Consider the following 26,939-nt stretch of genomic DNA (forward strand, 5'->3'; position numbering starts at 1 on the left):
CCCATAGAGATCGGACTGTCAGAGAGTTTGGAATATTCACACATATTGTATAGGCTACACATAAAATATCACAGTTTTATAATCAAACATTTTTAGAGAGAACAAACGGTTGTTTAAATCAATGAGCATTAAGCGGTGTCGTCAGCAAGTCGTTTCCCATCGTGCTTTCGGTCAGTGCAGTCGGTGAAGAGCAACTGCGCTCGACTGCAGAATCCTACACGTCCGCCTTTGCGGTCGCGAGAGTTTTTTTTTTGACATACGTCACTGTCAGCATGACATCAGAGCAAGGCCACACTCGCACACATTTCTAACCGGCATGGATCTCGCGGTGATCGGTTCTGCGCAGATTTTGCTAATCTCAAACAAGCCTGTCATCTCACTGCACAGTGTGTTTGCTGCTACAACATGAAAGGTATTTATGATAGCAACATTGCGCTAAAATTTAAAACTAACGTTACCTCAAGCTCCAAAAGTTGCATGCCAAGTTGGCCTCTTTTCCCTAGCTTCCCCTAGTTTTTTTCAGTGCGAAGCATATTCTATTTTGTTTACCACTAGCATTGGCATTATAATACAGATACACCCTCAACCCACAGCACTTTAGCCGATGAATTATCTGAATTACCGGTAGATATTTATTTGGAAACATTGATTTGGCCAATAAAAACATAACCACAACAAGAAGAGGAATAAATATTGCTTTTTAATATTTTTATTTTTTTACTTCTTTAAAGGCAATTAGACAAGAGTTTTGAATGAACTTTTTGTTGTTGTTTTTGATGATGATGATGTCGAAGATTTTTGATGGTGACCTTCCACACTTTAATAAGAGGTCATCACCTGAAAAAATTATGAGGCCATTTAAACATCTAAAATATCTTACATTTATGTCAACAGGATATGTAAAAAAAAAAAAAAAGGATGGTTTTGTAGTGTACTCACATTACTGATCCAGGAACTGTAGCCAGACACACGGGTGAAGACGGAGGGCTTCTTGCGGTAGTTGCAGCCCAAGCTGGAGCCAAAACTCACAATGCCATGAACATCCCAGGTGCCGTCACTTCTCTGGCAGTTCAGAGGGCCACCAGAATCACCCTGCACAAGTGAGTAACAAAAGTTTACATCATTAGGGCATTTTCACACATATTGGTTATGAAATATACAAATATAAACACTCATTAGGGACTATGACAACGTCTATACATAAATAAACCCACATTGCAGCTGGACACAACTCCATCTCCACCAGCGCACACCATGAGGTTGGTCACGAGGTTGCCCCACCAGTCAGATTTAGTGCAGGTAGCGTAGTCCACAACTGGGAGCATAGCTTGCTGCATGACATCAGCGATGGGACCATTGGCTGAAAAAAAAAAAAGAGAAAGCAAAACTTTTTAAAAAAAAAATTCAGCTTGAAAAATAAGAAAATAGCATTGCAGTGGAAAGGCACATACTCCAGAGGCGTCCCCAGCCAGTGACGTAACAGGAGAAGTTGTGAGGCAGGACACTGCCAGAAGTAGGCAGGCAAGCAGGTGAGATCTTGTCGCTGAAAGTCACTGGAGTCGACAGCTTGATCAGGGCAATGTCATTGCTGAGAAACACACACAACTTAGTTTAGACATATCTTCCTCGTCAAAAGTTGAGAATAATTCAGATTTTTTTTTATGTTGTTGAAATAAGTTTCTTATGCTCACCAAGCATCTTATGCTGATCAAAATAAAAACAGTGATATTACAGTAAAAACAGTGATATTGTGAAATATTATCACAATTTAAGATGCATTTTATTATTTTAAAATGTAATTTATTCCAGTGATGGCAAATCTGAATATTCAGCATCATTACTCCAGTCTTCAGTGTCACATGATCCTTCAAAAATCATTCTAATATGTTGATTTGGTGCTCAAGAAACCTTTTATTATTATTATCAATGTTGAAAACAGTTTTTGCTCCTTAATATTTTTGTGGAAACTGTGATACACTACCATTGAAAGTTTGGGGTAAGAACGAAATTAATACTTTTATTCAGCAAGGACACAAATGTATCAAAAGTGACAAGAAAAACATTTGTTCCAAAATATTTAAAATAGATGCTGTTCTTTTGAAGAATCCTGAAAATTGTATCATGATATTCATGAAAATTGTATTCCACAAAAAAAAATTATATTAAGCAGCAAAAACAACATTTATAATAAGAATGATTGAGGATCATGTGACACTGAAGACTGGAGTTCATGAAACTTCAGCTTTGACATCACAATAATATAATCAAATAGGAAAGAGTTATTTTAAATTGTAATAATATTTCACGATATTAGTTTCTACTGTGTTGTTGTCGATAAAATAAATACAGCCTTTGTGAGCATAAGAGACTTCCTTCAAAAACATTAAAAAAAACGTTTGACCTGTAGTTTACATTAAAATTAGAAAAGGACCAACCGGATATTGTAGGAATCCCAGTTCTCATGCACGATAATCCTGGCAGGAGAGATGGCGAGAGAGCCGGACTCGCTGCCGAGTGCCAGGTTGTGCTTGCCCAGGTAGACTCTGTAAGTTCGGCTGCTGCTTGGCAAAAGTTTAAGACATGGTTTTAGTCCTTCTCACAATGCAACTTAAGGAAACATTCATAGCATTCCTTAAATGCCAGCTAGAGCAGTGCAGCATTATGTTTCATGTTGCCTATTGTGACAGAAGGAGCAGTGTACCCAATGCAGTGAGCAGCGGTCAAGACCCACTCCTTGGAGATCAGGGTGCCACCACAGGTGTGATAAAAGCTGGAGCCACTCTGGTACTGGAGAGACACCTGAAATATTGAGGAGGTAATGAGTGTTGAACCGGAGCTCTTTTCAGTGCATTATTATAACAAAAAATAAATAGCATTGCTATGTTTAAAATGACTATTTTAGAATGAGATTAATGAACTGTAGCATTCACAATACCTGCCATGGCCAGCTGTTTGGTTTAACATCAGTGCCACCCACCACCCTCGACTCGAGAGGTTTATTGGTGGGCTGCCCACATCCGTAGGCTGTTTCAAGACAACACACAATGATAAATTACATGTCTGCTCAGGTTCATTAGCTACAATGTGAATTGTGAAAGATATCCCTGCTTTTTCCGATGCTTAGGAACCCAAGAGAATTTCTGAACTCTTTTTAGAGTATAGAGTAGACAAATGATCATCTTACCGCCAGCAATGAACAGAGCCAAGATCAGAAATATCATGATGCCTGTTTTCAGTGGCTACAAGCGAACACCCATTACTTATATACAGTAAACAGGGATGCCAGATAGCCCAATTCCACAGTTTTCCCATGGAATTGGGCTACTTTTAATCTGTTGCCACAGGTTGATTTTTTTCTCCCCAGCGGGTTAAAGGTTTATTTGACTGAAACGCTTACGATATTTTACCCAATTTGCATTCTAACAATGATACAACTAGATTATGAGTTTTGTGGAAGCGCACTGGTAGGGAGCTTCTTTATGAAAACAGACTGTTTATGATTACTACTAATGATTTTTGAAGTTGAATTGTGTATAATGCATATACTGTAGTGGTTGTAAAGTATGCGTTTTTTTGGGATGGTAGTGGTATAGTTTTAATATTTGGGATAGGATCATTGGGCTTGTTTGGGCTACTTTTGATTGGCTATTAGACTAGTTTTATCACGCAGACCTGGCAACCCTTAAAGCAACTAACCTGGACAGCAAAATAGGCTAGTTACAATTCCTACAGCAATGCAACGATAGCATTTCCAGTATCATTTAACCTTGTAGATAAACATCCCAAAATATCAGTTATCTTACAGGTTTTTTGAATGCGGCCTGTGAAATGCACAGATGTGATACAAACAGAAATCCCTTGCCAAAGCTAGATGGCTTTTAGTGCTTCACAAAAAGTAGTTGTTTTCTTTTTGTGTGTTGGGATTTAACTATTAATATACATTTGTGACAAAAACTAAAAATTGGGTCTTGATCTGAAGTCGTAAGAATTCAAGGAAGAGAGGGGAAAAAAACTATTAAAAATATTCTGCAGCCAGACTAAATGTGAGAACAAACCGTCAACATGTTAATCAACTGTACAATTATTTTTTAACTGATTAGATTATACCTTGTGAAATATTAAGTTCAAGGTACTTCTGAATAGTACTTCTGAATAGTTTTTCTCTAAAGCAATCATTCTTGCCAAAAGAGTAAGTTTGTGCTCTTGGCTTTTCTAGTTATTGTAGGTCTTATAATATAGTATATAATATAATATAATATAATATAATATAATATAGGACTGATAATATATATATTTTTTATGCATGGTAACCACAAGGAGAGTAGTATAATTATTAATTATCATGCAAATGCTTAGGGTTCAATGACAAATTAAAGTTTTATAATTAAGAAAATTAAGAATCTTTTCAAAGAAGATTATAAACTAAAATCTAGTGTAGAACATGCGTCAAGTTCTTACAAATTTACTCATTCTATAAAAAAAAATTCTTGAAACGTTTCAATTTAATTACTCCTACCATAAGGTGAAAGGTTGCAACATATTCCTTCATCTTAAACACGTAAATGTACATTTTAATTATAATTTTTGCATTTCGGGGGGCCGATGCAATACAACCGAAAGGGCACTTGTATTGTATCGGCCCCCCCAAAATGCAACTTTACCCCTGTCCCAGCGGAGTTCTGTGCACACCTCTGACCATCAGTATTTTCATTACCATTTAACTTTGTAGATAAACATCCCAAAATATCAGTTATCTTGTGGTACTGCATGTTTGCAGCCTGTGAAATGCACAGATGACATCCTGATATAAGCAATAACACAATAGGCCCATGTAAACTATACATTTCATAACATATTTGAATTTTTTTTGCTGAATCTTGTGAGGAAATTAACTATTAACAAGAATTTGTGACAAAGATAAAAGGCCTATAAATAAAATAACAGTAAATAATATCATGTCTTTTTGATTTGGTCTTCAGTTAAATACATTTATCCACAGAATTGGTGAAAATAAAAGGGAGGAACTGTATACGGTGGTTCTGAAATTAAATTAAATGAGAGAACATAAATGTTCAAGGTGTCAATCAATAGCAAAAATGACTTTAAGTGATTTGATTATTTGCTGTGAATCAAGGTCAAAGTGTACCAAGTGGGGCTATTTTATTTGTTTTTCCTAAAGCAGTCAAGGACATTCGTTTCAAACGATTGCTTAACTGTGGTCATACATTACGCTGAAAGTGATGTGGCCAGTATATAAGCCACAGCAGAGAGAGAAAACGTTGAAGATACAGCCACGATGAAGTTTCTGGTCTTTGCTGTTCTAGTTGTTGGAGGTAAGATTTTAAAAACTGATCATATACAGTAGTACTGACTGTTTTTAGGGTCTGGTAACGCCATGCAGCATCATTCTTAACTTTTTATTCAAATGATTACAACTTTTTTTTTTTTTTTTTATATATATATTTAAAAATATGTTTAAACAATAATATTACTTTTAAAATGCCCAATAATGTTTATTGCTATCAAAAAAGCATGATGTCTTATGTTTTTCCTCAGCTTATGGATGTGGGCTGCCCACCTACCCTCCTATTGTGACGAGGGTTGTGGGGGGTGTGGATGTCCGTCCTCACAGCTGGCCCTGGCAGGTAGATGCACATTCAATTATTTTTTAATAGAAATGTTTACTGAAACTTAAGACAAAACATAAAATAAAATCAAAAATCAAAAAAAAATTGCATATTCATGCAATATTTGTGCAAAACAAAATCAGCACACTTGGCCCCTCAAAAAAAAAAAAAAAAAAGATATATATATATATAATAATCAAATATGATACAGCCTGATGTATCATATTTTATACATTTTAACCATTTTTTTATTATAATGTATAGATAATCAAGTAAATCTAAGTTGATTCAGCCCAGTGAGTCTTCATCTTGAAATATTACTAACAATACAAGTTATTTACCTGACCTGAAGAGGGACGCTTTTAGAATTTGACTAAAAGGCATTTTACTTGCTAAAAAAAATATGAACTATCAATCAGACAACAGAAGTAATGTTTTCCAGCAAAGTTTTGATCATTTACAGGCCTTAGAAATGTATAGGGTTCATATTAATCCGACTTACAAACAAAAGGACAAGGAAGTCAACTGACCCCTGTTGTGTTCTTCACGCAGGTCTCCCTCCAGTACAAGAGTGGCAGTAGCTGGTACCACACTTGTGGAGGCAGCCTTATTTCCGATGAGTGGGTTCTGACTGCTGCTCACTGCATCAGGTTAGTCTGAGGAATAGGCTGAGGATCTTAAACGCAGCCCGAGTTGGTCACACTTTAGTTTGGGTCCAATTTTCTTTATTAACTACGACTTTTGACTCAATAAACTCCTAATTACTGCTTATTAATAGTTAGTAAGGTAGTTGTTAAGTTTAGGTACTGGATAGGATTAAGGGATGTAGAATATGGTCATGCAATAAGGCATTAATATGTGCTTTAGAAGTACTAATAAACAGCCAATATCCTAGTAATATGCATTCTTATAAGCTGCTAGTTAATAGTGAGAATTGGACCCTAAACTAAAGTGTTAACAAAAGTACTATTTTAATATTACTATACAATTTAGTTACATGGTTATATATCAAAGTACCATGGTATTACTTACCATTTGTTTCTGAAATGCTTTGTCTTTCTCTTGTGGCCTTGCAGCAGTAGCAGAACTTACAGGGTGTTTCTGGGAAAACATAACCTGAAGGAGGACGACAGTGGATCTCTCGCCATTTCCCCTAGCAAGATCATTGTCCATGAGGCCTGGAATTCCTTCACAATTCGGTACTTGGGCCAAAAGACTCCTCACGAAGAACAGATTTAAACAATTGTGCAATGAGATTTAGTTTTAATGTTGTCTCTGGACCGCAGTAATGACATCGCCCTGATCAAACTGGAGAGTCCTGTCACCACTACTGAAACTATCACACCTGCATGTCTTCCTACGGATGGCGATGTTCTGCCCCACAATGCTCCCTGCTACGTCACTGGTTGGGGACGTCTCTACAGTAAGTAACGCTGATGGATATGGATCATGTTGTGTTGAACTCAACAGGCAACACGGTCACAGAAAATTTTTAGATTTTCACTTTTTTTCTTCTTCTTTTCTTCTCTAGCCAATGGACCTCTTGCTGATAACCTGCAGCAGGCTCTCCTGCCGGTGGTGGATCACGCCACCTGCTCGAAGTCTGACTGGTGGGGCTCTCAGGTCACACAAAGCATGCTCTGCGCTGGTGGAGATGGTGTTGTTGCTGGATGTAATGTAAGGAGATCCTAGTGCCTTACATATACAGTGCAGTACGCGCGTTAAAGCTGGGATACACTACATGAAATCTGAACACATTTTAAAAACGCTAGGCATCATCACTTGCTGACTTTGTAATGAGAAAAACTGACTGACCCTGCCAGACTTTCAGGTCGTTCCGAACATAGTCATGCAGAAACATGCGCCTCCTGGCTAGGAGATAAATGGCAGATGAAACAAATCGGCTCAAGATATCCAATATGTTTTGATATCCTCCATCCGGATAGAATCAGTGTGGAGCTATAAAATCCTTTTAAAAAGTCTTTGCCCGTAATACACTACGTGATTTTCGATTAAAACGGTCAACTCAAATCTGCAGATTGGCTCTGACTTTTGGCAACTAACATCGATTCGTTAGTTAACTCGTTAAAAATCTGAGCAAAAGTCATGTAGTGTATTGCAGCCTTTAATTTCATATCAAAAGTGAAAGACATGACGAAATGTTAAATACATGTAAAGGATATTTTCGTCAAAAGACAAACTATGACGGAAACTATTGTCCCACAACAGGGCGACTCTGGTGGCCCCCTGAACTGTGCTGGTAGCGACGGCGCTTGGGAGGTTCATGGTATTGTGAGCTTTGGTTCAGGCCTGAGCTGCAACTATTCCAAGAAGCCCACCGTCTTCACTCGTGTGAGCGGCTACATTGACTGGATCAGCAAGGTAAGGGTTTTACATTAACAAACACGCTAAATAACCTGAAAATGTCATTTTGGATAGTGTTTGTCATTATGGAAAATTCTGGAATACTGTACAATTGAAAATCTTTTCACTTTTTAATCTCTTACAGAACATGGCCACCTATTAAAGATCAAACAGAAACATGGGTTTTGTATCATCGATGCCTTGAACAATAAAAATATTCATAAGAAAGTTGTGTAAATGTATTTGTACTATACGTACATTTTTTTAAAGATTAGAAATTCCCAAATAAAATGCACTTATAATACATATAGTCATTTTAGTCAGAAGATCTTGTTAGTGGTTTTTGTCCAAATTTTGACACCTCATAGCTCAGTTAGTCACATTTCCAATAGAGTCCGGCAGATGGAAGTGTGGTGTTTTATTTTGATAGGGTCCCATCCAAAACAATTTTATGTCACAGTTGACCACCGTTTGTTATAGTTTTTCTAATTTTCTTCTGCCATTGCCAGTCTCTCTCTGTAAATGAAATACATCAAATTCATAGTGCCAATATCTACTGCTTTTGTTGGTATTTGTAACAAATTGGTTAAGTAATTATCAGAGGCATTTAGTTGGAACTGACCATATTTATTGAATTTTTTAATTCATGAATTTGAATGCAAGAGAATAAAACGGTCAAAAACAAGAAAGGGGACATGTGGCATAGTCTCAGTGTAAGCTGTTAGTAAACATGATATTTAATGCGTATGTATAGCCTACATATAATAACATCTTGGGGTATTATTGAAAACCATGATTGAGATTCATATATTCAATAATAGTAACTACCAAAGTGCCCGTGTGCAGGTTTGCTGTCATGCAGAGGGGACACACAAATAATGTGGAATTCAGTCAAGTCATAATATCTAATTTTAGTGGTACACTTATATGAATATCTGAAAACAAATTCTTCTTGCATCATTAACAGTCACAGCAAACAATACAGAAACACAAATTTTGCCACAAACATTGCTTTAAATGATTTAGGACATTTTGAGCACCCTTTACATTTACTTAGATACCATGAAAAAAAAAATATATTTTTTTTTTTTAAAGATTCAATCAAATCTGATAAATCAGATCTTCATCCTGGTCTGTTGAAACTCAATCACTGTGCAGCCACAGTGATGTACCTCGGCTCCATGTTACCAAAGTAGGACTTCTCCCACTCGCTCATGAGGTCAAAGTGAAGAGGCCGATCACAGAAGGTGCATGAGGCCATAGGCGGTCCATTCAGCGGTAGTCCAACCTCCTGCCAGACATCCAACAGTTTCTCTGTCCAACAAAAAATACTATTAGAAATACATATATGAATCATATTTGGTGTAAAATGTAACCACGTCTGGGGACATCCCTACGGCAATGGTAGATGTCGTGTAACAAATTAAATTAAAATCAGAGTGTTACTAAAACCTGTTTGAAAACTAAACTGCTATTCTGTATAGTGGCTGTAACTTAATTAAAGTAATAAGAGTTTGCCCAATAGACCTTATTCAGAGCAGCGCCATGACAGGTATGAAAGCAAGGCTTTGAGGGATAGACTTGCCATGTTCTCAGTGGCATCCCAGTGTAAAAGCTGTATAAAGCTCCTAGATCACTTTATTTTAGACAGCTCATATTGCCTGTAGTTTTTTGTCAGCTGAAATTTCTTGAAAAGTCAGCAGAACGATCCAAAAACACATTAAATATCAGTACACCCCTGAAGAGATGCATGTCTATCCTTCACAGCCTCGCTTTCATTCCCATTAAAAATCAAAGATGGCGCTGCTCTGAATAAGGTCTATCGCATGACCACTCACCTACAAAGTAGTTCATCATAATGGGGTTGTGGAAAGGAGAAGGAGCCAACCGCAGTAGCTCCTCCCCGCGAGGCACAGTCGGGTAATTTATGGCCTGCACATAGATGTTGTGTTTCTCCAACAGAACGTCGCACACCTTGGAGTTTTTCGCTGCATTTCCAACCTGAAATATTAGATTTAAAGTTCAAACATTTATACTTGTGCTGACCAACTCTGAGGGGTGGTTTTTACATATACAATTAAATAACTTGAGTGTTTACAGCCCATAATTGTTAAGACTACAATTGCAAACACTGACCCGTATAGGAATGATGTGGCTGGGGCAGTTGACCACAGGCAGCCCAGCGTCCAGCAGCAGCTGTCTCATGAGTTTGACATTTCTCTGATGGGCTCTACGCAAGGCCTGGCCTTCTGCGCTCTTCAGCACTCGCACCGATTCCAGAGCCCCCGCCAGCACCATGGGAGGCAAGGAGGTAGTGAAGATAAACCCGGCGGCGTACGAGCGCACAGTGTCCACCAGGGCGGCAGTGCTGGCTATGTACCCTCCCACACATCCAAATGCCTTGCCTACAGATATTTCAAACAATGTAACCATCTTGATGAAAAGGATTAGGGCAAGAACTCATGTGAATGACATCGACTAGTACTGGATAAAATCATGCACTTGACATTGACTATCTGTCGTACCTAGAGTTCCAGAGACAATATCGATCTTGTGCATGATGTTGTCTCGCTCTCCTACACCTGCTCCATGAGCCCCATACAGTCCGACAGCATGGACTTCATCCACAAAAGTCAGAGCACCATATTTGTGTGCTACGTCACACAGTTCTTCTAGAGGGCAAATTGCACCTGAGAAACACATTGAGATTGTCCTTCATTCAGCTGTATTTAGTTGAATCAGTATTATTGACTCATGCAGCATCAGGCAAAAGCAATAGTTTTCAGTTACAGATCCACTATAATCAGTTTGCCAGGATTCATTTATTCCATGAGCCTGATAAAAGGGGGGTTGCCAAGAAAAAGTGAGTAGTATTTGGCTGGTCGTGTGATCTCAAAATGGCCGCCCCAATATGGCTCCACGTAAAATTAAACAGCATATATAAGGCTACCGATGAGTGGGATCTTCATTTTATGTGATTGTACATGATACAATACCATTTATTTTTAATAAGGAAAGAAAATTCTGAGTTTTCAATTAATGTACTTTTAGCATCACTAATTAATGATACACAAGTAACCCACCACCAGTTTATTATAGATGCTTCATTTTACATTTCTGCATTTGGAAGATGGTTTTATCCAAAGCAACTTAACATTGCATTCCAGTTTTACACCGTATCAGTACGTTTTCCATGGGAATCGAACCCATTGGCGTTGGTTTTTTTGTCAGATTTTGAATTGGAATTATAGCCTATATTTTTCATGATTCATAATTGAATGTGACGGAACCATAAACATTAACAGCTGTTTTCAGCTATTTTGATACTAGGGAAAAAAAGTCTTGTGAATCAATTGTGTGCTTTCTTCTACTCACCATCCATTGAATGCACAGTCTCAAAAGCCACGATTTTGGGTGTGAGTGGATCTGAGCGGCTGAGAAGTTCCTCCAGGTGACCGGCATCATTGTGTCGGAAAATGAAACGTTTAGCCCCACTGTTCCGGATGCCCTGGATCATGGAGGCGTGATTGCCCATGTCTGAGTAAATCTCACAGCCTTTGCAGAGAAAATACATTTTTAGAGAAATTTCAGAAGATACACTACCGTTTAAAAGTTTGGGGTCAATACGATTTTTCAATTATTTGTATTATTATAGTCAATATAAAACCTAAATTTCTCAATTAATTCACACAGTTCATTCTGTTTTGTTTGATACCTGGGAGCATTTTAGCCAAAGTAAAGAGGGTGGAATCATTGGCTACAAAGCAGGAAGAAAAGACTAGTGCTCCGTCTTTCAGGTGTAAACGGGCCAGCTCACTCTCCAGGGCCACGTGATAGTTACTCGTCCCAGAGATATTCCGGGTTCCTCCTGCTCCTGCACCATGCCTCTCCAAAGCCTCTCTAAGATACAATGAAAGTTGTGATTAACCAGTTAGCTTTAGCAGCCATACTATATGTATATCCAAAAGCAAACAATAAGAAACTTCACAGTTTTAAGAAATTTACTTGCAGAATTTAGCAAAACTACCATCCATTTAAAAGAAAATGTACTAGTTTAAGTTAGCGTTCTTTGCTGCACATTCATTTGTTCTTTCTATACGTATAATAACATATGATGGCAAACACTTGTTTCATTGTCTGTTTTATGTACTGACCTTATGGCCATGACAACTCTGGGATGTCGGCTCATGCCCAGGTAATCATTACTGCACCATACAGACACCTGGGAACCCAAGCGTCCAGGGATGGAGTAGTCCTCAGCAAAAGGGAAAACCTCTGCAAAACGGTTCACCGTCTTAAAGATGCGGTAGGTATGGTCATTCATCTTTTCCACAATCTTCTCAGTGAAGAAGTCATCGTAGTTGAAACTGGCAGTGGCTGAATTATTTAAAGAGTAGACAGGCAATTACCACAGTCAATAAGTGAGGAAGAAAGGCAGGAATGAAAGAAGATTGACACTAAGTGCTGCAGAATATACAGTGTACACTATATTAAACAACAGTCTTGGATTAATTTGATAACTTACCTTTTACTCACCATCCATTATTCCACATTATGTCCTATTGTTATTCCATTAGTTCAGTTTTAAAAACAAGATATTTTCAACAACAAAAAAGTGTTTTGGCAGTCTAATCAAATGTCAAATCTAATCAAATGAAACAAAAATTCGATGATGAATATAATACTGCAGATTTAGTAGTAAACCATTGTAGTGTAAATCATTAGGGAAAATGCGTCCAGACTCACCAAAATTGTCCTGAAGAAGGTGTGTAGGACCAGTGGACTGATGACTTTGCAAGCCACTGAACATCGAGCTCATTAAACCTGGAGAAAACAAGGCACCAATTTGTCAGAAATTCATCAAACAAACACAAAATCCAGTTTCTTCGCTCTGTTTTCACACTGAAATCACTTTAACATGTAAAGTGTAGTCCCAGACTAAAATGCATGTTTGAGCTGTTTTAACTCAAAGCCACTTGCACTGACATAATATTAAATATATCAGTGCCATTGTTTTGTCCCAGATGCACACCAGTAATGTTTTTTTATAAGGCACGTTTATAAAAGCTACTTAAATGCCCTAATTGAACTGAAGCCTTATCCTGTCTTAATCTAAGTCTGTGAAACCAGGCCTAAGTGTTTTGTATTTAATGCCACTGTTTATCTTTTCTTGAAATTACAGGCTATGCAGTATGAACTATGCGCAGTGCTTCGAAAACTAAAAACTACAATTTTCAAATTACGGTAGGTATTATTTTCTAGTACACATGCGGCTGTGTGAAGTTTAATCTGTAATGTGATTGTCTAAAGCCTAGCTTTTGTTACATCAGCAGTCTGAGTCATCATCTGCTTACTATTCACAGCTGAGGACTCTCTCAAATTGGAGTTAAATGGTGCAAATTGCAGAGAGGAGAATGCTCTCCAAGCTGCATGCTATTATGTAAAATGCATCCAACCGCTGCATGATACCACTCAGACAAAAGAGCCTCTTCAGCAGTGACGCATACTGTGGTGGCAAAAAGAGACATGCAGGCAAATAAGATGCTAAAAGACATCAATCAGTCAGTATGAATCTATCACAGAGAGTTCTTTTTTTACCTGTGGTGTCTTGGTTCTCTAGATTAGGCTGAACATCCTCTTGTACTTGAGGACTTGCTTTGACCAGTCCAATCTTCGAGGAAACGAAAGGACAGCTTTGAGACATGGAGATCGCCACCTGAGTTGCTGTGGTCGCCAGCTGTCGCTTTGGCTCCTTGTTGTGAGGGAGCAGGCCTGAACACAAATAAGTGCATGAATGTGTATATCTGGGTACTGACTACTGATTTAGAACTTGGTCATTGTAAATCAAATTTGAATTACAGAATATTATAAATATGGAATATTATTGTATCTGGTATAGTAAACATTACAATGACACACTATAGAAAACAACAGCTACCATTTCCCTCAGAGGATTGGGTGGCTTTTACAGAGATCTGGCGGACAATGATCGGACATCGGTCAGCCAAGCCGAGGTAAACTGCCACATTCCTTAGAGAAGGGCCTGGAGTGGACTTCAGGAATGGGCAGTGATGCAGAAAAGCAGACATGGTTTTAACAGCTGTAAACAATGGAAAAGATGTTGGTCAGTTGAATATTTTTAAAATTACTTTTCCATATAGTAACAACGTTAGCCTAGGCCTATTTGATTCAAAGGAAAGAGGGCCAGCTAAAAAAATAATGATTAGACTATATAATTTTAATATGTAAGTGTCTAAAAGACCCTCAAGTGACCCTATTCCAAATTTCGAGGAGTGGATGTGTGGGCGCGCCGGGAACCTGGGCGCGGCCGATAGCGCTCCTTATCTGGAACGCGCAGACTCGCGCTTTCCACATCACCCCGTTCTAAAATTTAAAAACTGACGTCATATATATTGATAAAGGCTAGATTATACTTACCGAGAAGTTTCAACCATATAAACCGAACTATTATTACAATGGCCCAAAACAACAACAAAGACAAATTGTAAACAAACTAATTTCACTCATTCACTTACATTATTATTTATAATAATAACAATAATGACATTGTTGGTAATATAATGATAATCAGCATAATAGCCTAGCCTAATAATAATAACAACAACTTAATTTTATATTATGTGATATAGCCTAATATAATATAAAATATAAAAATCACACACACAATTCCTTTTACCTACTTATCTTTCTAGGTAGCCTATCATATTTCTGTGGTCTGAGGTAACATAAAAAAATGTATTATCACTTTATTATCACAAAATCACTCATGAGCATCAATGGATCAGAAAATAAACACTTTCTATATATATTTATATATATATATAAATTAAGGCTTGACAATTAACTTTAACCTTATTTGAGACTGATCATGTCTTTTGAAATAATGTAATGTGCAGAATTTTAATTGCCAGAAAGTACGTTTTACTAGTAAAACCTTTGTTGTAAAATTATGCGATACCGATTGTTCCTATTTGAAATATCGAGTTAATATTGCGGAAATCATTAGCCTACCTGTTGACCTGCACTGAGGACGAACTTCTGAACGGCGCCCGACACTCAAACGAACAGTGAAGGAATTGAGCCCGTCAGTCACTCTGCTCACACCCTAATACTGTGAACTGTGCTGACAGAAGGATGTAATCTCACACAAGTCAAGTCAATGGACACAACTGCACTAATTACCCACTACAAATTACTTTTACTTTGTGAAAAGAATAATAATTGCGAACAGTGTTTCTATTGGTTTTTGTAACAATTTACTCCAATTATACACAATAGTTAGGCCTACTACGATTTTACTAGTTTCTTTTACTGTCCTTTACCGTTTAATAATCTTGAGACACAAGAGGTGAAATGGCCGAATGTTTTATTTTGTGCAAACTTGGTGAGGCTCTTCATATCAACATAAACAATATTAACAATAAATTGAGAATTATTTGGAATCAATACTACAACCGATTAATTACACACTGGCTGTTAATAATAAGGCCAAAATACAAGTATGTTCCAGCATCTTTTTGTGGCCATAAAAATCCACTTGATTTATAAGTCTTAGTCTGGGGCTAGTTGCATAAACATAACCATTATGTTAAGACTGAGTCTCAAGAGCTAGTATGAACAACTAGCAGTTAGTTAGGAGTAATCTGTCTTACTTGTGGGTATCAAATTAGACCAATCTAGACTGTCTTAAAGAAAAAAAATTGATGACTAACTATGACTCTTAGCAGGTTATGCAACCGGCCCTTGGTTGCACAATGATTACGGTAAATAGACACATACATAGATATACATGAATTATGTCTATTAAAACCATTAGGATGCCCGGAAAACTGATAAATAAGAATTTGCTATTTTCCTGAGCAAAATATATGTTTTTTAAAGTCATTTTTAGGCACTTGTGACTTTTAAAATTAAAGCTGTATAAAATGTAACCATGGTTCTATACATTATTCCATTTATACAACACAGATGTATCTATATTAACATGTTAGCATTCATCGTAATGTGGTTAAGACAGATCATAATATTACCCAAATCATCTCATATACAGTACATATCAAGCCAGGCGCATGATGCTCATCCCTATAAATACAGCATGTGCACTCTCATCAGTGCATCTTAAAATGAACCATTTGAAGATATTAACATGCAATTATTTGTGATCTAAAACACATCAGCCTCACTTACAGTAATGCTACATGTATCCATACATCCAACAATGTTTTTGAAGATAAGCTATAAAATATCTTGAAAAGAAATGCTCTTAAAAAAAAAGAAAAAGAAATAAAAACTTCATGTACTTTAAATATATAAAATGTGTGCATACTAAGACCTTTAGGTAATCAGCCCCTCAAAGAATGACTATTGAGTCAAGTAGTGCTTTTGTGGGTGTGTACTGTGTAGATCCAATCCGTCAATCCGTTTCAACAGTTGAACGCAACTTTTCCACGTTGAGAAGTACACCAGCATCGCATGATCACATTATTGCTTCTATAAAGTCACTGCAAGGTTAGACGGAGGAATTAGGCCTTGTAGACCTGATGATTTCCTCCAGCAGCACTAGGAGGCAGAGGCATCCCAGGGTTTGAGCCAGACTGAACATCCACAAAACCCATCCGCTGCCTTCTCTTCCTCTGCTCTGTCATCTAAATCAACCCATACACATCCATTATTTTACATGCTTGAGAATACTGAATCGGAGAAATGAACAGCTCATTATATAGCGCTGACTAAAGCTACATTGAGAAATATACCTGTTCTTTTAACTCTGTTAACTGGCTTGTGAGGTTCGTGACCACTTTCATGGTGGAGGTGAGCCGATCCTGCAGGTTCCTCATCTCATTCTGTTCTCCATCTCCCTCCGTAACAACTAGAGACATGGCCTGCATGCGTGGGAACCAATCCAGGTTCTTATTCTAACAACAGGCGACAACAGAATCAAAACCATTGCGAGGTGAAGCAAGAAAAACATAAAAATAAAACCCCAAGTCTTAATAAATAGTAATCAAATAATACTAAAATGACACTGGTAATAGCTATTAATACATTGAGTGAAAGCAGTATCCAATCAGCTGGAGCTGTCCATTTTTTTTTAATGTACCTTTATCATATGGGCCACGTAGCTCTCCGGGCCAGTGTAATCGGTTTTGTTTTTCTCCCGTACTAGCACAATGAAATAGAGGTAGTTCCAGATGTTGTGCTCCAATTTGATGTGTTCCTCGAACGATACGGTCTTGTTATCAAACTTGTCCCTCTCAAGACCTGTTGAAATACAAATATAGAGCAACTGCTTTACGTGATTTGTTTTATTTTAAGGTGACTGTTATAAAGCCTGTCAAGTAATACTTGGGTCATATATAAAATATATATATATTTTTTTATATATATATATATATATATATATTTTTTTTTTATATATATATATATATATATATATATTACACATTTTTTTAATAGATTTTTCTCTCTCAGACAAGCAGTCACATTATCAGGCTGTAGCAATAACATGCATGTATCCATTGATTTCCTACCACAAATGAAACAGGTGGTCTTCAGTATCTCCTCTTTCTTCTGTTTTTCACTACGCAGGTCAGCGAAGGTGTCAATAATCACACCAAATATCAAGTTGAGGACAATAATGATGACAATGAAGTAGAAGAGAAGGTCATACACTACACGAGCAGGGAACAAAGGCTCCTGTAAGATGAACGACATGGCATCAGTTGGGTTAGATTTTGTATTCAAATGTGCACATATTTAATTATGCTTGTGGGTCTCCATACATTCTTAGAGGGTTTGCGCAGAACATCTCCTACACCCCCTCCATTCCTCAGCCCATGATTCAGCACCGTGACGATACACATGAGAAGAGTGTCACATGCTCTCTCTGTGTTGTCTTCGTCTTCTGCAAAGCCATAAAAAATTTTTTATCACAGCCGAGTACAATAATGATTAAATATTGTTTTGTTTTTAATGTTCTGCTTACCCTCTGATGGTGCAATCATCCCAGTTTCCTCAGTGCAGTCCAATCCGTCTGCACTGCAGCTGCTCATAGAGTTATCTCTACCTGCAGAGGACAAATTACACCATAAAGCCCGTCAAAGTGGCATCAATGAATAATAAATGGTATATTTTAGTTCAAATTCATCACAAATGCTGGATTTGATCCTTTTCTGCAACAACTGTTTGGCGAAAAACCATTCGGATGGAGGTGTATGCGATTTACCTGTATCTGGGCTAGCAAGCCTGTCCACTTCCATGATGAAGTCATCCCTGAGGAAGAGAAAGCCCACGATGGAGAACAGATAGACCAGGATGATGGCCAAGACAGCAGTGAGGAGAATAGAGCGTCCGTTACGCGTCACACTCTTGATGACGTTAAACAGAGTCTCCTCACGGTAGATCAGATCAAACAACTGAAGGAGGTAAAAGAGGAACATGAGGTGAAGTAGAGGAGTAGTACCAGTAGTTCAAATGTGTTCTGTTTCTACTGGCAAGTACAGCATCTCAGTTTTATTTATTCACCAAAAGTAATTTCACTTGTACTTGGAAAGATTTTTTTGGCAATCAGCAATGCAGAAAGCAAACTATTAAAAAAAGCCAGTTTTATACTACCTTTCAAAAGCTTAGGGTTGGTACGATTTTTTCATGTTTCAGAAAGAAATCCTAGTGAAAAGCTTAGTAAGGTTGCATTTATCTGATTACAAAAAAAAAACAGTAATATTGTGAAATATTACTACCATTTAAAAATAGCTGTTTTTTAAAATGCCAATTATTCCTTTGATGGCAAAGCTGAATTTTCAGCAGCCATTCAGCATCCAGGCTTCAGTGTTACATGATTCTTCAGAAGTCATTCTAATATGCTGATTTGGTGCCCAAGAATCATGTATTATTATTATTATTAAAGCATCACAGTTGAAAAGAAATGTGCTGCTTAATATTTTGTGGAAATCATACTTTTCCCCCAGGATTATTTGATGAATCCTCAGTCCTCAACAACATTTATTTGAAAGGATAAATGTTCCAAAATGCTTTTGATAAATTTAAAGCGTCCTTGCAAAATAGAAGTATTAAATTCTTTGGGGAACATTTTTTTAATCTTACTGACCCCAAACTTTTGAACGGTGGTAAAATAAGTTGACACACCCACCAATATGCTGTAGAAGAGCTCGTTGACAAACAGCCCCAGTGTGCTGGTTAACACATAGGCCAAGTGGTACAGGAACTCTACATCCATTACCATGGCTTTGTAGCCCATGATGAAGGTGCCATTGTTTCCCACAAAGCTCACCACAAACACTATCTTATTGATGAGCTGGTTAAAAAGAGAAAGAGGCAAATTTTTAATGAAATCAATTCACTTTGATTTAATATGTTTTTCTAAGACTTACATTTAGAGCGCCCAGCAGGATGAGAGTTGGCCCAATGCCGAAGTGATAGATGCAGCGCAGGGTGATGGCGACAGTGAGGGACTGGAACCCATAGCGCCTGGATAACAGGCCCAAAACAGCCAATCCAGCGAAACCCCAGAACAGCATAATCAGCAATGAAGAGTCTATGCTACCTGGAGGCACAAGAGACTGTTAAAACTACATGGAAAAGCAATTTACAAAGCCAACTGTTGGTCCAATAGTTGTGTGCTTTGAAACTGATGCAAAATGTAGCATTTATTAATATAAAACCATCAATGTTCTATAGCTACCAAGAGGTAATGCACACATAAACATACCAGGGCGACCAGAGTCATGTGGGTAGAACAAAGCGATAATAAGATTGATGAACACAGCCAGATTGAATGATATGGTGCCCCAGAGAGACATTCGGCGAGAGAACCAGTACAGCACTGGCATGCCTAAAACACACAAACATCTCACTAAACCTGGGGTAAAGCTCCTTGCTGAAGCACATATTTGTAGAAATTTGTACTACCATTATTTGGGGTGTCAGGTCTTTAGACACTAATCCACACCACACCACAGGCCCAATACTTACTGCGAAGTTTTTTCTGCCATTCCATCTCGTTGTGCAGGAAGGAGGTCTGCTCGAAGAAGTGTGTGACCTTGCTGCCTTGCTCGTCCTGCTCTGTGGTGGTAAACACACGGAACTTTGAATCCTCCGTCAGGAATTCGCAGATAGGGTGAACAGGAAACACTATCTGCTCCATGCTGCGGTCCTCCCGCACAATCTGCAAGTGACATACCAATGAAAATTATTTCACAGCTTCTCAAAAGTACAGATTCTGAACATTAAAGGTTAACCAGTACCATAACACATTGTAAACATAAAACATGGGTGACATTAGTAGAGCACAAATTACAATAAGAGCAATGATTACAACACACAAATAGAAATGTGTATATATTAGGGGTGTAACGGTTCTCGGTAAAATAATCTAACCATACCATTCTCCACCCACGGTTCAGCACACACTTACACGCACTTGATGACGCATCTATAATATGGTTTGTTGAAAGAAAGAAAAAATGCGTAAAACAGACAGAGTTTCCGCTAATGTATGTTTCTGTCAATAAATACAGTCCGTATGCGTTTCACGTGAGAGTAGCTGATCAGCGTGTAAATCTGTGGTTGACATCACAGTTCCTGATGTGCATGTGTGTTGCAGTTTAGCATGGCAAGCGAAGGAGACAAGCCGTTGATAGAGCCGTCACCTGCATCATATACACTTCTGTATGGGAACATTCTGGCTTCCCAATGCGTTACAACATGGTGGTACAACAGCGATGGTCACAAAACAGTCACTTTTTGTAAACTTTGTTCGATGCGAGTGTCATATGATCCAATATGACCAGTCATTTAAGCCGTCATCACCATTGATTGCGCAGGATGTGAGGCGGTTTGTATCACAAACAAATACACACACACACGTGTCTTTTTTTTATTATTACCTCAATCTGAGCAGTTTGATGGTCATAGTGTTCTAATGGATCCTCCTGTTGCTCCTCCTGCTGTTGCTTGTTCAAGTTGAGCTGCAATAAAAACAAGCAAAAACAGAAAATTACAGACAAATGCATTTTCTAGAAAAAAATGTGCTTCATAAAAGTACAGTCCAAAGTTACCATAGAGGAGATGCTTTCCTCTTCTTCCTCTTTTGTCTTCTTTGGTGGTTTAAGCAGTGTGATGAGTGATTTGTTGTGTCGTGCAAGCTGCAAAAAAGGCAACATTGAAACTTTATGTTTTTTTCCAGTCATAGTAATATTACATTATTAATAAATAAATCATTACAATTCACAATTGATTTTAAAGTTTTTGTTATTATATATATAAAATATAATATATAATAAGTTATATATAACAAAAAATCAAAACATAAAATACATAAAATAAATTAAACATTAAAAATCAGCTCTGCACATCAGGTATTGGAATAAATAAGACAAAACAAAAATAATCAGTAGCGGTATCAGTTAAAAAAAACAATTGTCAAAATACAACAGTATGGCATCATGATGCAGTGGTCCACCTGTAGTGCCAGGATGTAGATGTTGTGTCCAACTTCCCGTGGGGACACTTCTCCTTCCTCACATTCAGTCTCTTGCTGGTAAGCCTTTTTTATCACCTCCACCTAAAGACATACAACACAGAACTGTTAAAAATATTATTTCTACACTTCATACACTTAATACACATGACATAGCCAGACTGACCAGTTCTCGGGGTCGAAGGTTAAACAGGATCCTCTCTGCATTCTCACTGTCATGACGACTTTCCATCAAAGCGAGGAGCAGCTTAGAGGCATTGTCCTGACAATAATCACATATTTAGTTAAGAGTTATGAAAATGACTTTTACGATTAAAGCAGAGAATGAGTTTGCATCATCTTCACCTTGAGCTGCAGCACCAACTCCATACGGTAACGACAGAGAGGACTGATATCATTCAGAATCAAGGCTGTGATGATGTCAATGCCGTTGCACTCGTGAGAGACAATGCATGTCTTTAGAGACACAAAAAAGAGGTTTCAGGAAACACAATTTTTTACAGAATTAAAACCAACGTTTTGCTAGATAATTTGTCTCAGTCAACAAAAAGAATAATAAAAAAGCTTTGCTTTCTTAATAAATATCAGTTTGTGTGTGTGTTTTAATGCATGGTCAGTGAAGCTCTTTCGTATCTCCGGTTTTGGTTTTGCACGTTAAAGGAGAACTCCGGTCAATTTTAACATTGAGCTCAATTTTTAGTAAATTTGGAGTGCTGTCAATACAGAGAACAACGACAAAAATCGGTGTTGCCTACACCGTGTTATCCTATTTTTTAAATTTGCACCCTATTGACTTGAATGGGGCAAGTTTTAAACCTGCTTTTAGCCTCTTAACATCCTTAATGTTTCATTACAAGTGCCCAGCCATGTGAGTGATTCCTTCAGAGTGAACACGAGTGAATCTGACTGCAGTAGATGTGAAAGATATGAATAAAAATGATGTTAATTCAGCCAGCGCAAATACCTGTATTTAGTTCCTGTTTTCGGTGGAAGTCCAAAGTAGTCGATTGTCGAGTTCACGCGCGTGATCATAGTAACTAAACCTATGCGCGTGAACTCGACAATCGACTACTTTGGACTTCGACCGAAAACAGGAACTAAATACAGGTCTGTGCGCTGGCTGATATAACATAATTTTTATTCATATCTTTCACATCTACTGCAGTCAGATTCACTCGTGTTCACTCTGAAGGAATCACTCAACATGGCTGGGCACTTGTAATGACACATCACGGATGATAAGACTAAGAACTGGTTAAGTTTAAAACATGCCCCATTCAAGTCAATAGGATGTAAATTTTAAAAATAGGATAACACAGTGTAGGCAACACCGATTTTTGTCGTTGTTCTCTGTATTGACAGCACTCCAAATTTACTAAAAATTGAGCTCAATGTTAAAATTGACCGGAGTTCTCCTTTAAGGATTCATTTTATAATTTTTTATAATTTTAATGCCGTATATCCCTCTTTCTTTTTTTGGATAACAAACAGAGGTTTTTTATTTGTGTCCAGCTCGCACTCGTCTATATAATGTCAGTGAATAGTGACCAGCATCAACCTTATTAAAAAAGGCGCAAAAGTATCAGAATGATCCCATGTGACACATGCTGTTTATTCCAAGTGTTCTGGGGGTATAAAATATAGTTTGGTGAAAAACAAACCGAAATATAATGTATTATTAAATCAAAGTCCTGACTGTGGCCATTTGTCTTCTTCTCTACCGCACATTCATGTGACTATTAGCACCACAGTGCTCTCTGAATCACCCAGAAGAAGCACACACGTTTTAAGAAATCAAGATTAATAAAACACAACATGAAATACGATGCGTAGAAATCTAAAAAAAAAAATTATCCGTGTTTTCTTCACTGAATTGAATATCTCCAGACCGGAAATCCGGTTGTCAGATGTCAATCAGAATGACAGCTGACAGATGAGAATGTGATAACTTCTTGGTGCGACGAACACAACAGATATATTCACAGCAGAGAAGTACGTACATGGATTGTATTTCTTGTCAAGTTTTTCTTAGTCTTGATATCTCACAACTTTTGTGCTTTTTCTGGTTAAGTCTTGAGTCTGAGTTTTCGTTAAATAATACATTAAATTTCAGTTTGTTTTTTACCAAACCCTATCCACCAGAATACTTGGAATAGATGACACATGGCATCGGACCATTCTTTGATACTCTTGCTTTTATAAAGATGCTGGTTGCTAGTATTTTCTGCCATTATATGGACGTGTGCGAGGGGGACTTCTTTTTTTCTGTTCTCCTTTTGTGGTCCGAAAAAGAAAGAAGGGTATATGACATTAAAACAACACCAGGGCGGGTAAATAATGACTTCATTTTCATTTTAGGTTGAACTATCCTTTAAAGTACTAATCAAACAACTTCTCAGCCATGGATTAATAAAAGCATATATGGCCAAAAATGTTTTTATATTAAATAAATCCAGTAATAGCAATTAACCTGGTTCTCTTGGCATGGTCCCTGGCAATACTCTGTGAGGGTCTCCAGGGTCTGTGTGATCAGCTCCACGTTGTTCTCATTGATGTAAAGGCCCAGCAGACCCAGCCCTCCTGTTGTACTTCCACACATGATGTCCAGAAATTGGAGCGTCTCACACACCAGGTTATAGTTTGTTTTATTGTTCTGACAGCGAAGAAAATTCTAGAACAAAAATTTGGCAATTTTTAATTTAACAAACAGTATAATTAAATGGCGTGTAAAATAAGAGTAAAACAATACTAAATTATGTATTATTTAAATTATGTATTAAGTAATACTAAATAAATACTAAAAAGACACGCCATAAAATGGGGTTACCGGTAATCATTAATGTACAGTTGGGTCCAAAAGCCTGAGACTACCTACACTGAACTTTTGGGATTATTTTTTAATCCAAATCTGGGAATAAACAAAGTTACAGGACATTGTGGTACAAATTGTGGTACATCCTAGATGACATGATCATCGGATCTGATTCTAAATTGATTGTTAATCTGGGGTTGTTCAGACCTGAAGGTCCTGATTATGGTTCTCACAGAGCAGCTGTAGAAATCGCAGGATGGGTTTCATGATGGTGACTGAGGGGCCCATTTCGGTTTCTACTTCCTGCTGCTCAGGTTGATATGGCTGCTCTGATTGGCCAAAGGAAGGTACTACACCTGAAGGAAACAACTGTTAGAGCCAGCAATGTATGTAGACTCACTCGTTTAAATTATTAGAAATGCATATTGAATAAATCAGATGTAGAATAAATTTTTTTAAATAACCTGTCTCTTGATCTTTGTCATCTTTGGCTTTATTGGTCATTTCCCCCACATTGACAGAGATGGAGGATTTGACGTCCAGCTGTGCATTCCTCATGCGGTCATTCAGCACTTTAAAAAACTTCTCTGACTTGTTGTCTCCCATCATGAGTTTGAAGAAGGAGTTCTGTTATAAATATGCACAGGAAACAATTTATATAGAATAATGGGTACAATATTTATGATGACTATAGCTAAATATTTTTATGACAGCGGCTTCCCTACCTGGATCTCTGTGTTGCCTCCTTCTAGCAGACAGATGGCGAGCTGAATGCTCTCCTGGAAGATCTTCTCGTTCTTACTGCTGGTTACGAGGTCTGTGAAAAGTTTGGTGCCACCTTCTTTGTCCAGACGACACTGTAACGCTGCGACTGCCAGCCAGTCTCTCTCTACCTCTCCACCTTCACATACACAGACACCACCATTTTACACAAGACATACAGTATGCAAGTCCACAAAGAATGTTTCGTGCTGATCCAAATTTCACTACCAGTCAAAAGTCAGCACTCTTGCTCGTGATATTTTTCATTCATTTAGTTCCTTTAACATTTAAATGTAAATTTAAAGTTTACAATATAAATGTACACTTTAAAAGTATTTTTAAAAAGTACCTCCTCCGTGTTCAACAAGCTCTGCTTTTATGTTCTTTTTGTTGTTGTAGAGGTAATTCTGGAGTAACACCTTTCTTAAGGCAAAGCCCTGCAAAAGACAGCATTGATTTACTGTAATAGATGCTCACTGTTCACACACACCCTTACCCATCTAAACAGGGGCTTCCTTTTGACATTCATTGTGAAATAAAACCAATTACAATAAATATAGGAAACAAATTCTAGCCCAAAAATAAACCAGAAGGTTTTTTTTTGTTTTTTTTTGTTTTGTTTTTTTGCTAACCTCTGGAGATAGCACAAATGAACATTCTTGGTTAAGAACGGTCCACAGCATCTGCAGAAAATAATTTCCACCCATTCCTTAATTTTCAAAATCAAAAAATTTACTTCAAGTTATGCAATTCCTGTAGGGGAAGGTTTTCTCCATGTAAAATGTGCTGTAAAAACTTCATGTCTCAAAAAGTTACTGATTATTTAAGAAAATACTTTTAATCTTATCTTACTTCGAATAAACCTTATAATCTATTTTATACTATTACATTTAATATATAAAATATATCATTAGAATATTAAGTAAAATTAGGAATATATATTTTGTTTTAATTTTTAAAATGGCATACTTTACAAATAAATAAATATGTATTAATAATAAATAAATATTTTATTCATGAAGTTCATATTAGTTAATTTGATCATTAACATTTGAATGAGAAATTATGAGATTGCATTGTGATATAATTAGTATTATTAACGGTAACATTTTACGATAAGGTCTCATTTGTTAACATTAGTTAATGCATTTAACAAACTAGCAATAAGCAATATATCCTTACAACATTTATTAACCTTTGTTTATGTTAGTTAATAAAAATCTTCATGTAGAAGTATTGTTCATGTTAGCTGATGTAGTTAACTAATGTTAACAAATGAAACCTTATTGTAAAGTGCAACCTTATCATCTAATCTCACCTTCTCGTCAAAGTTCAGATCACGAATGAGCATTTCCTGTAGAGTTCTGAGGACTTTGATACAGAGCTTCTCATCTGAATTCATGAGGGCCTTTGTGTGTTGGATCAATCTGCACAGAGTAAAAGGAGTGAGATGATGAAGGCACACACACTCACAAAGAGTAATATTGCATGATGCAGTATTTGACTAATCCCAAACAGTTTAGACTCACTTAGATATGAAGCCTCCTGATTCACAGCGAGCTCGAGCATCTGTGCCTTCCAGGAACAACAGCTCAGGCTGGTGCAGCACATCCACCAGCACTGACAGCTCTGCATTAACCAACGGCATCACACGCTCCTCCAGTGTGTTAATGATATCCTGACAGCAGTGTTTCAGAAACATTAATACACTTGATTATTGATAGAAATAAGACCCAAACAAACTAGTCAAGCGTGAATTGTGTTGAATGCTTTACAGGCCAGGGGTGTCATGCACGTTTTTTGAAGGTGCTCTAGGCAAGAGCGTAGTGTAAGATGGCCACAGTATTTTTTTTAT

General features: G+C 37.4%; 4 protein-coding genes across 6 annotated transcripts in view; 1 reads left to right on the forward strand and 3 right to left on the reverse strand.

Moving 5' to 3' along the window:
* Positions 1-680: 680 nt before the first annotated feature.
* Positions 681-3,245, reverse strand: ela2 (elastase 2). The gene is made up of 8 exons (XM_079637757.1): positions 3,185-3,245; positions 2,936-3,024; positions 2,702-2,799; positions 2,436-2,558; positions 1,452-1,588; positions 1,215-1,360; positions 940-1,092; positions 681-837 (listed from the first exon to the last, which is right to left on the reverse strand). The coding sequence occupies exons 1-8, from the start codon at positions 3,219-3,221 to the stop codon at positions 820-822; spliced, it is 801 nt and encodes a 266-aa protein (XP_079493883.1). The 5' UTR covers positions 3,222-3,245; the 3' UTR covers positions 681-819.
* On the forward strand, positions 2,685-8,290 carry ela2l (elastase 2 like). 2 transcript variants are annotated; one of them, XM_079637755.1, is made up of 9 exons: positions 2,685-2,815; positions 5,180-5,333; positions 5,557-5,645; positions 6,180-6,277; positions 6,704-6,826; positions 6,914-7,050; positions 7,159-7,304; positions 7,857-8,009; positions 8,137-8,290. In XM_079637755.1, exons 2-9 carry the CDS (start codon positions 5,297-5,299, stop codon positions 8,152-8,154), a joined length of 801 nt encoding a protein of 266 aa, XP_079493881.1. In that variant the 5' UTR covers positions 2,685-2,815; positions 5,180-5,296; the 3' UTR covers positions 8,155-8,290. The 2 variants fall into 2 exon arrangements, with proteins under 2 accessions (XP_079493881.1, XP_079493882.1); XM_079637756.1 differs by having other exon boundaries at positions 5,183-5,333.
* On the reverse strand, positions 8,290-15,188 carry alas2 (aminolevulinate, delta-, synthase 2). The gene is made up of 11 exons (XM_079637754.1): positions 15,024-15,188; positions 13,930-14,091; positions 13,590-13,763; positions 12,738-12,815; positions 12,146-12,368; positions 11,707-11,891; positions 11,367-11,546; positions 10,517-10,681; positions 10,128-10,396; positions 9,830-9,992; positions 8,290-9,305 (listed from the first exon to the last, which is right to left on the reverse strand). Exons 2-11 carry the CDS (start codon positions 14,078-14,080, stop codon positions 9,139-9,141), a joined length of 1,755 nt encoding a protein of 584 aa, XP_079493880.1. The 5' UTR covers positions 14,081-14,091; positions 15,024-15,188; the 3' UTR covers positions 8,290-9,138.
* Positions 15,189-15,361: 173 nt separating this feature from the next.
* Positions 15,362-26,939, reverse strand: part of itpr3 (inositol 1,4,5-trisphosphate receptor, type 3) — a 33,110-nt gene continuing 21,532 nt past the window's right edge. Inside the window, exons 36-59 of one of the 2 annotated variants that reach the window (XM_079637752.1) lie at positions 26,614-26,762; positions 26,403-26,511; positions 25,717-25,767; positions 25,434-25,521; positions 25,048-25,223; positions 24,787-24,949; positions 24,530-24,678; positions 23,981-24,181; positions 21,856-21,966; positions 21,677-21,772; positions 21,493-21,594; positions 21,089-21,175; positions 20,918-20,998; positions 20,004-20,196; positions 19,741-19,863; positions 19,403-19,575; positions 19,162-19,326; positions 18,238-18,427; positions 17,998-18,078; positions 17,795-17,916; positions 17,543-17,708; positions 17,113-17,273; positions 16,766-16,927; positions 15,362-16,657 (exon numbers count right to left, since the gene is read on the reverse strand). In XM_079637752.1, the coding sequence (XP_079493878.1) occupies positions 16,535-16,657; positions 16,766-16,927; positions 17,113-17,273; positions 17,543-17,708; positions 17,795-17,916; positions 17,998-18,078; positions 18,238-18,427; positions 19,162-19,326; positions 19,403-19,575; positions 19,741-19,863; positions 20,004-20,196; positions 20,918-20,998; positions 21,089-21,175; positions 21,493-21,594; positions 21,677-21,772; positions 21,856-21,966; positions 23,981-24,181; positions 24,530-24,678; positions 24,787-24,949; positions 25,048-25,223; positions 25,434-25,521; positions 25,717-25,767; positions 26,403-26,511; positions 26,614-26,762 (3,222 nt within the window). In that variant the 3' untranslated portion in view covers positions 15,362-16,534. The remainder of the gene's footprint in view (positions 16,658-16,765; positions 16,928-17,112; positions 17,274-17,542; positions 17,709-17,794; positions 17,917-17,997; positions 18,079-18,237; positions 18,428-19,161; positions 19,327-19,402; positions 19,576-19,740; positions 19,864-20,003; positions 20,197-20,917; positions 20,999-21,088; positions 21,176-21,492; positions 21,595-21,676; positions 21,773-21,855; positions 21,967-23,980; positions 24,182-24,529; positions 24,679-24,786; positions 24,950-25,047; positions 25,224-25,433; positions 25,522-25,716; positions 25,768-26,402; positions 26,512-26,613; positions 26,763-26,939) is intronic. The other variant, XM_079637753.1, reaches the window with a different exon arrangement.

Source organism: Phoxinus phoxinus (assembly GCF_949152265.1).
Source record: "Phoxinus phoxinus genome assembly, chromosome: 15".
Taxonomy (NCBI): domain Eukaryota; kingdom Metazoa; phylum Chordata; class Actinopteri; order Cypriniformes; family Leuciscidae; genus Phoxinus; species Phoxinus phoxinus.

Coding starts and splice junctions, on each gene's coding strand:
- ela2 (XM_079637757.1), bottom strand. CDS start 3,221: ATGATATTTCTGATCTTGGCTCTGTTCATTGCTGGCG. Junction 1,361..1,451: donor TGGCTGGGGACGCCTCTGGA/GTATGTGCCTTT, acceptor TTTTTTTTTCAG/CCAATGGTCCCATCGCTGAT. Junction 1,093..1,214: donor GAGTTGTGTCCAGCTGCAAT/GTGGGTTTATTT, acceptor TCACTTGTGCAG/GGTGATTCTGGTGGCCCTCT.
- ela2l (XM_079637755.1), top strand. CDS start 5,297: ATGAAGTTTCTGGTCTTTGCTGTTCTAGTTGTTGGAG. Junction 5,646..6,179: donor CTCACAGCTGGCCCTGGCAG/GTAGATGCACAT, acceptor TTCTTCACGCAG/GTCTCCCTCCAGTACAAGAG. Junction 7,305..7,856: donor GTGTTGTTGCTGGATGTAAT/GTAAGGAGATCC, acceptor GTCCCACAACAG/GGCGACTCTGGTGGCCCCCT.
- alas2 (XM_079637754.1), bottom strand. CDS start 14,080: ATGTCTGCTTTTCTGCATCACTGCCCATTCCTGAAGTCCACTCCAGGC. Junction 9,993..10,127: donor GCCACATCATTCCTATACGG/GTCAGTGTTTGC, acceptor CTAATATTTCAG/GTTGGAAATGCAGCGAAAAA. Junction 9,306..9,829: donor TATGATGAACTACTTTGTAG/GTGAGTGGTCAT, acceptor TTTGTTGGACAG/AGAAACTGTTGGATGTCTGG.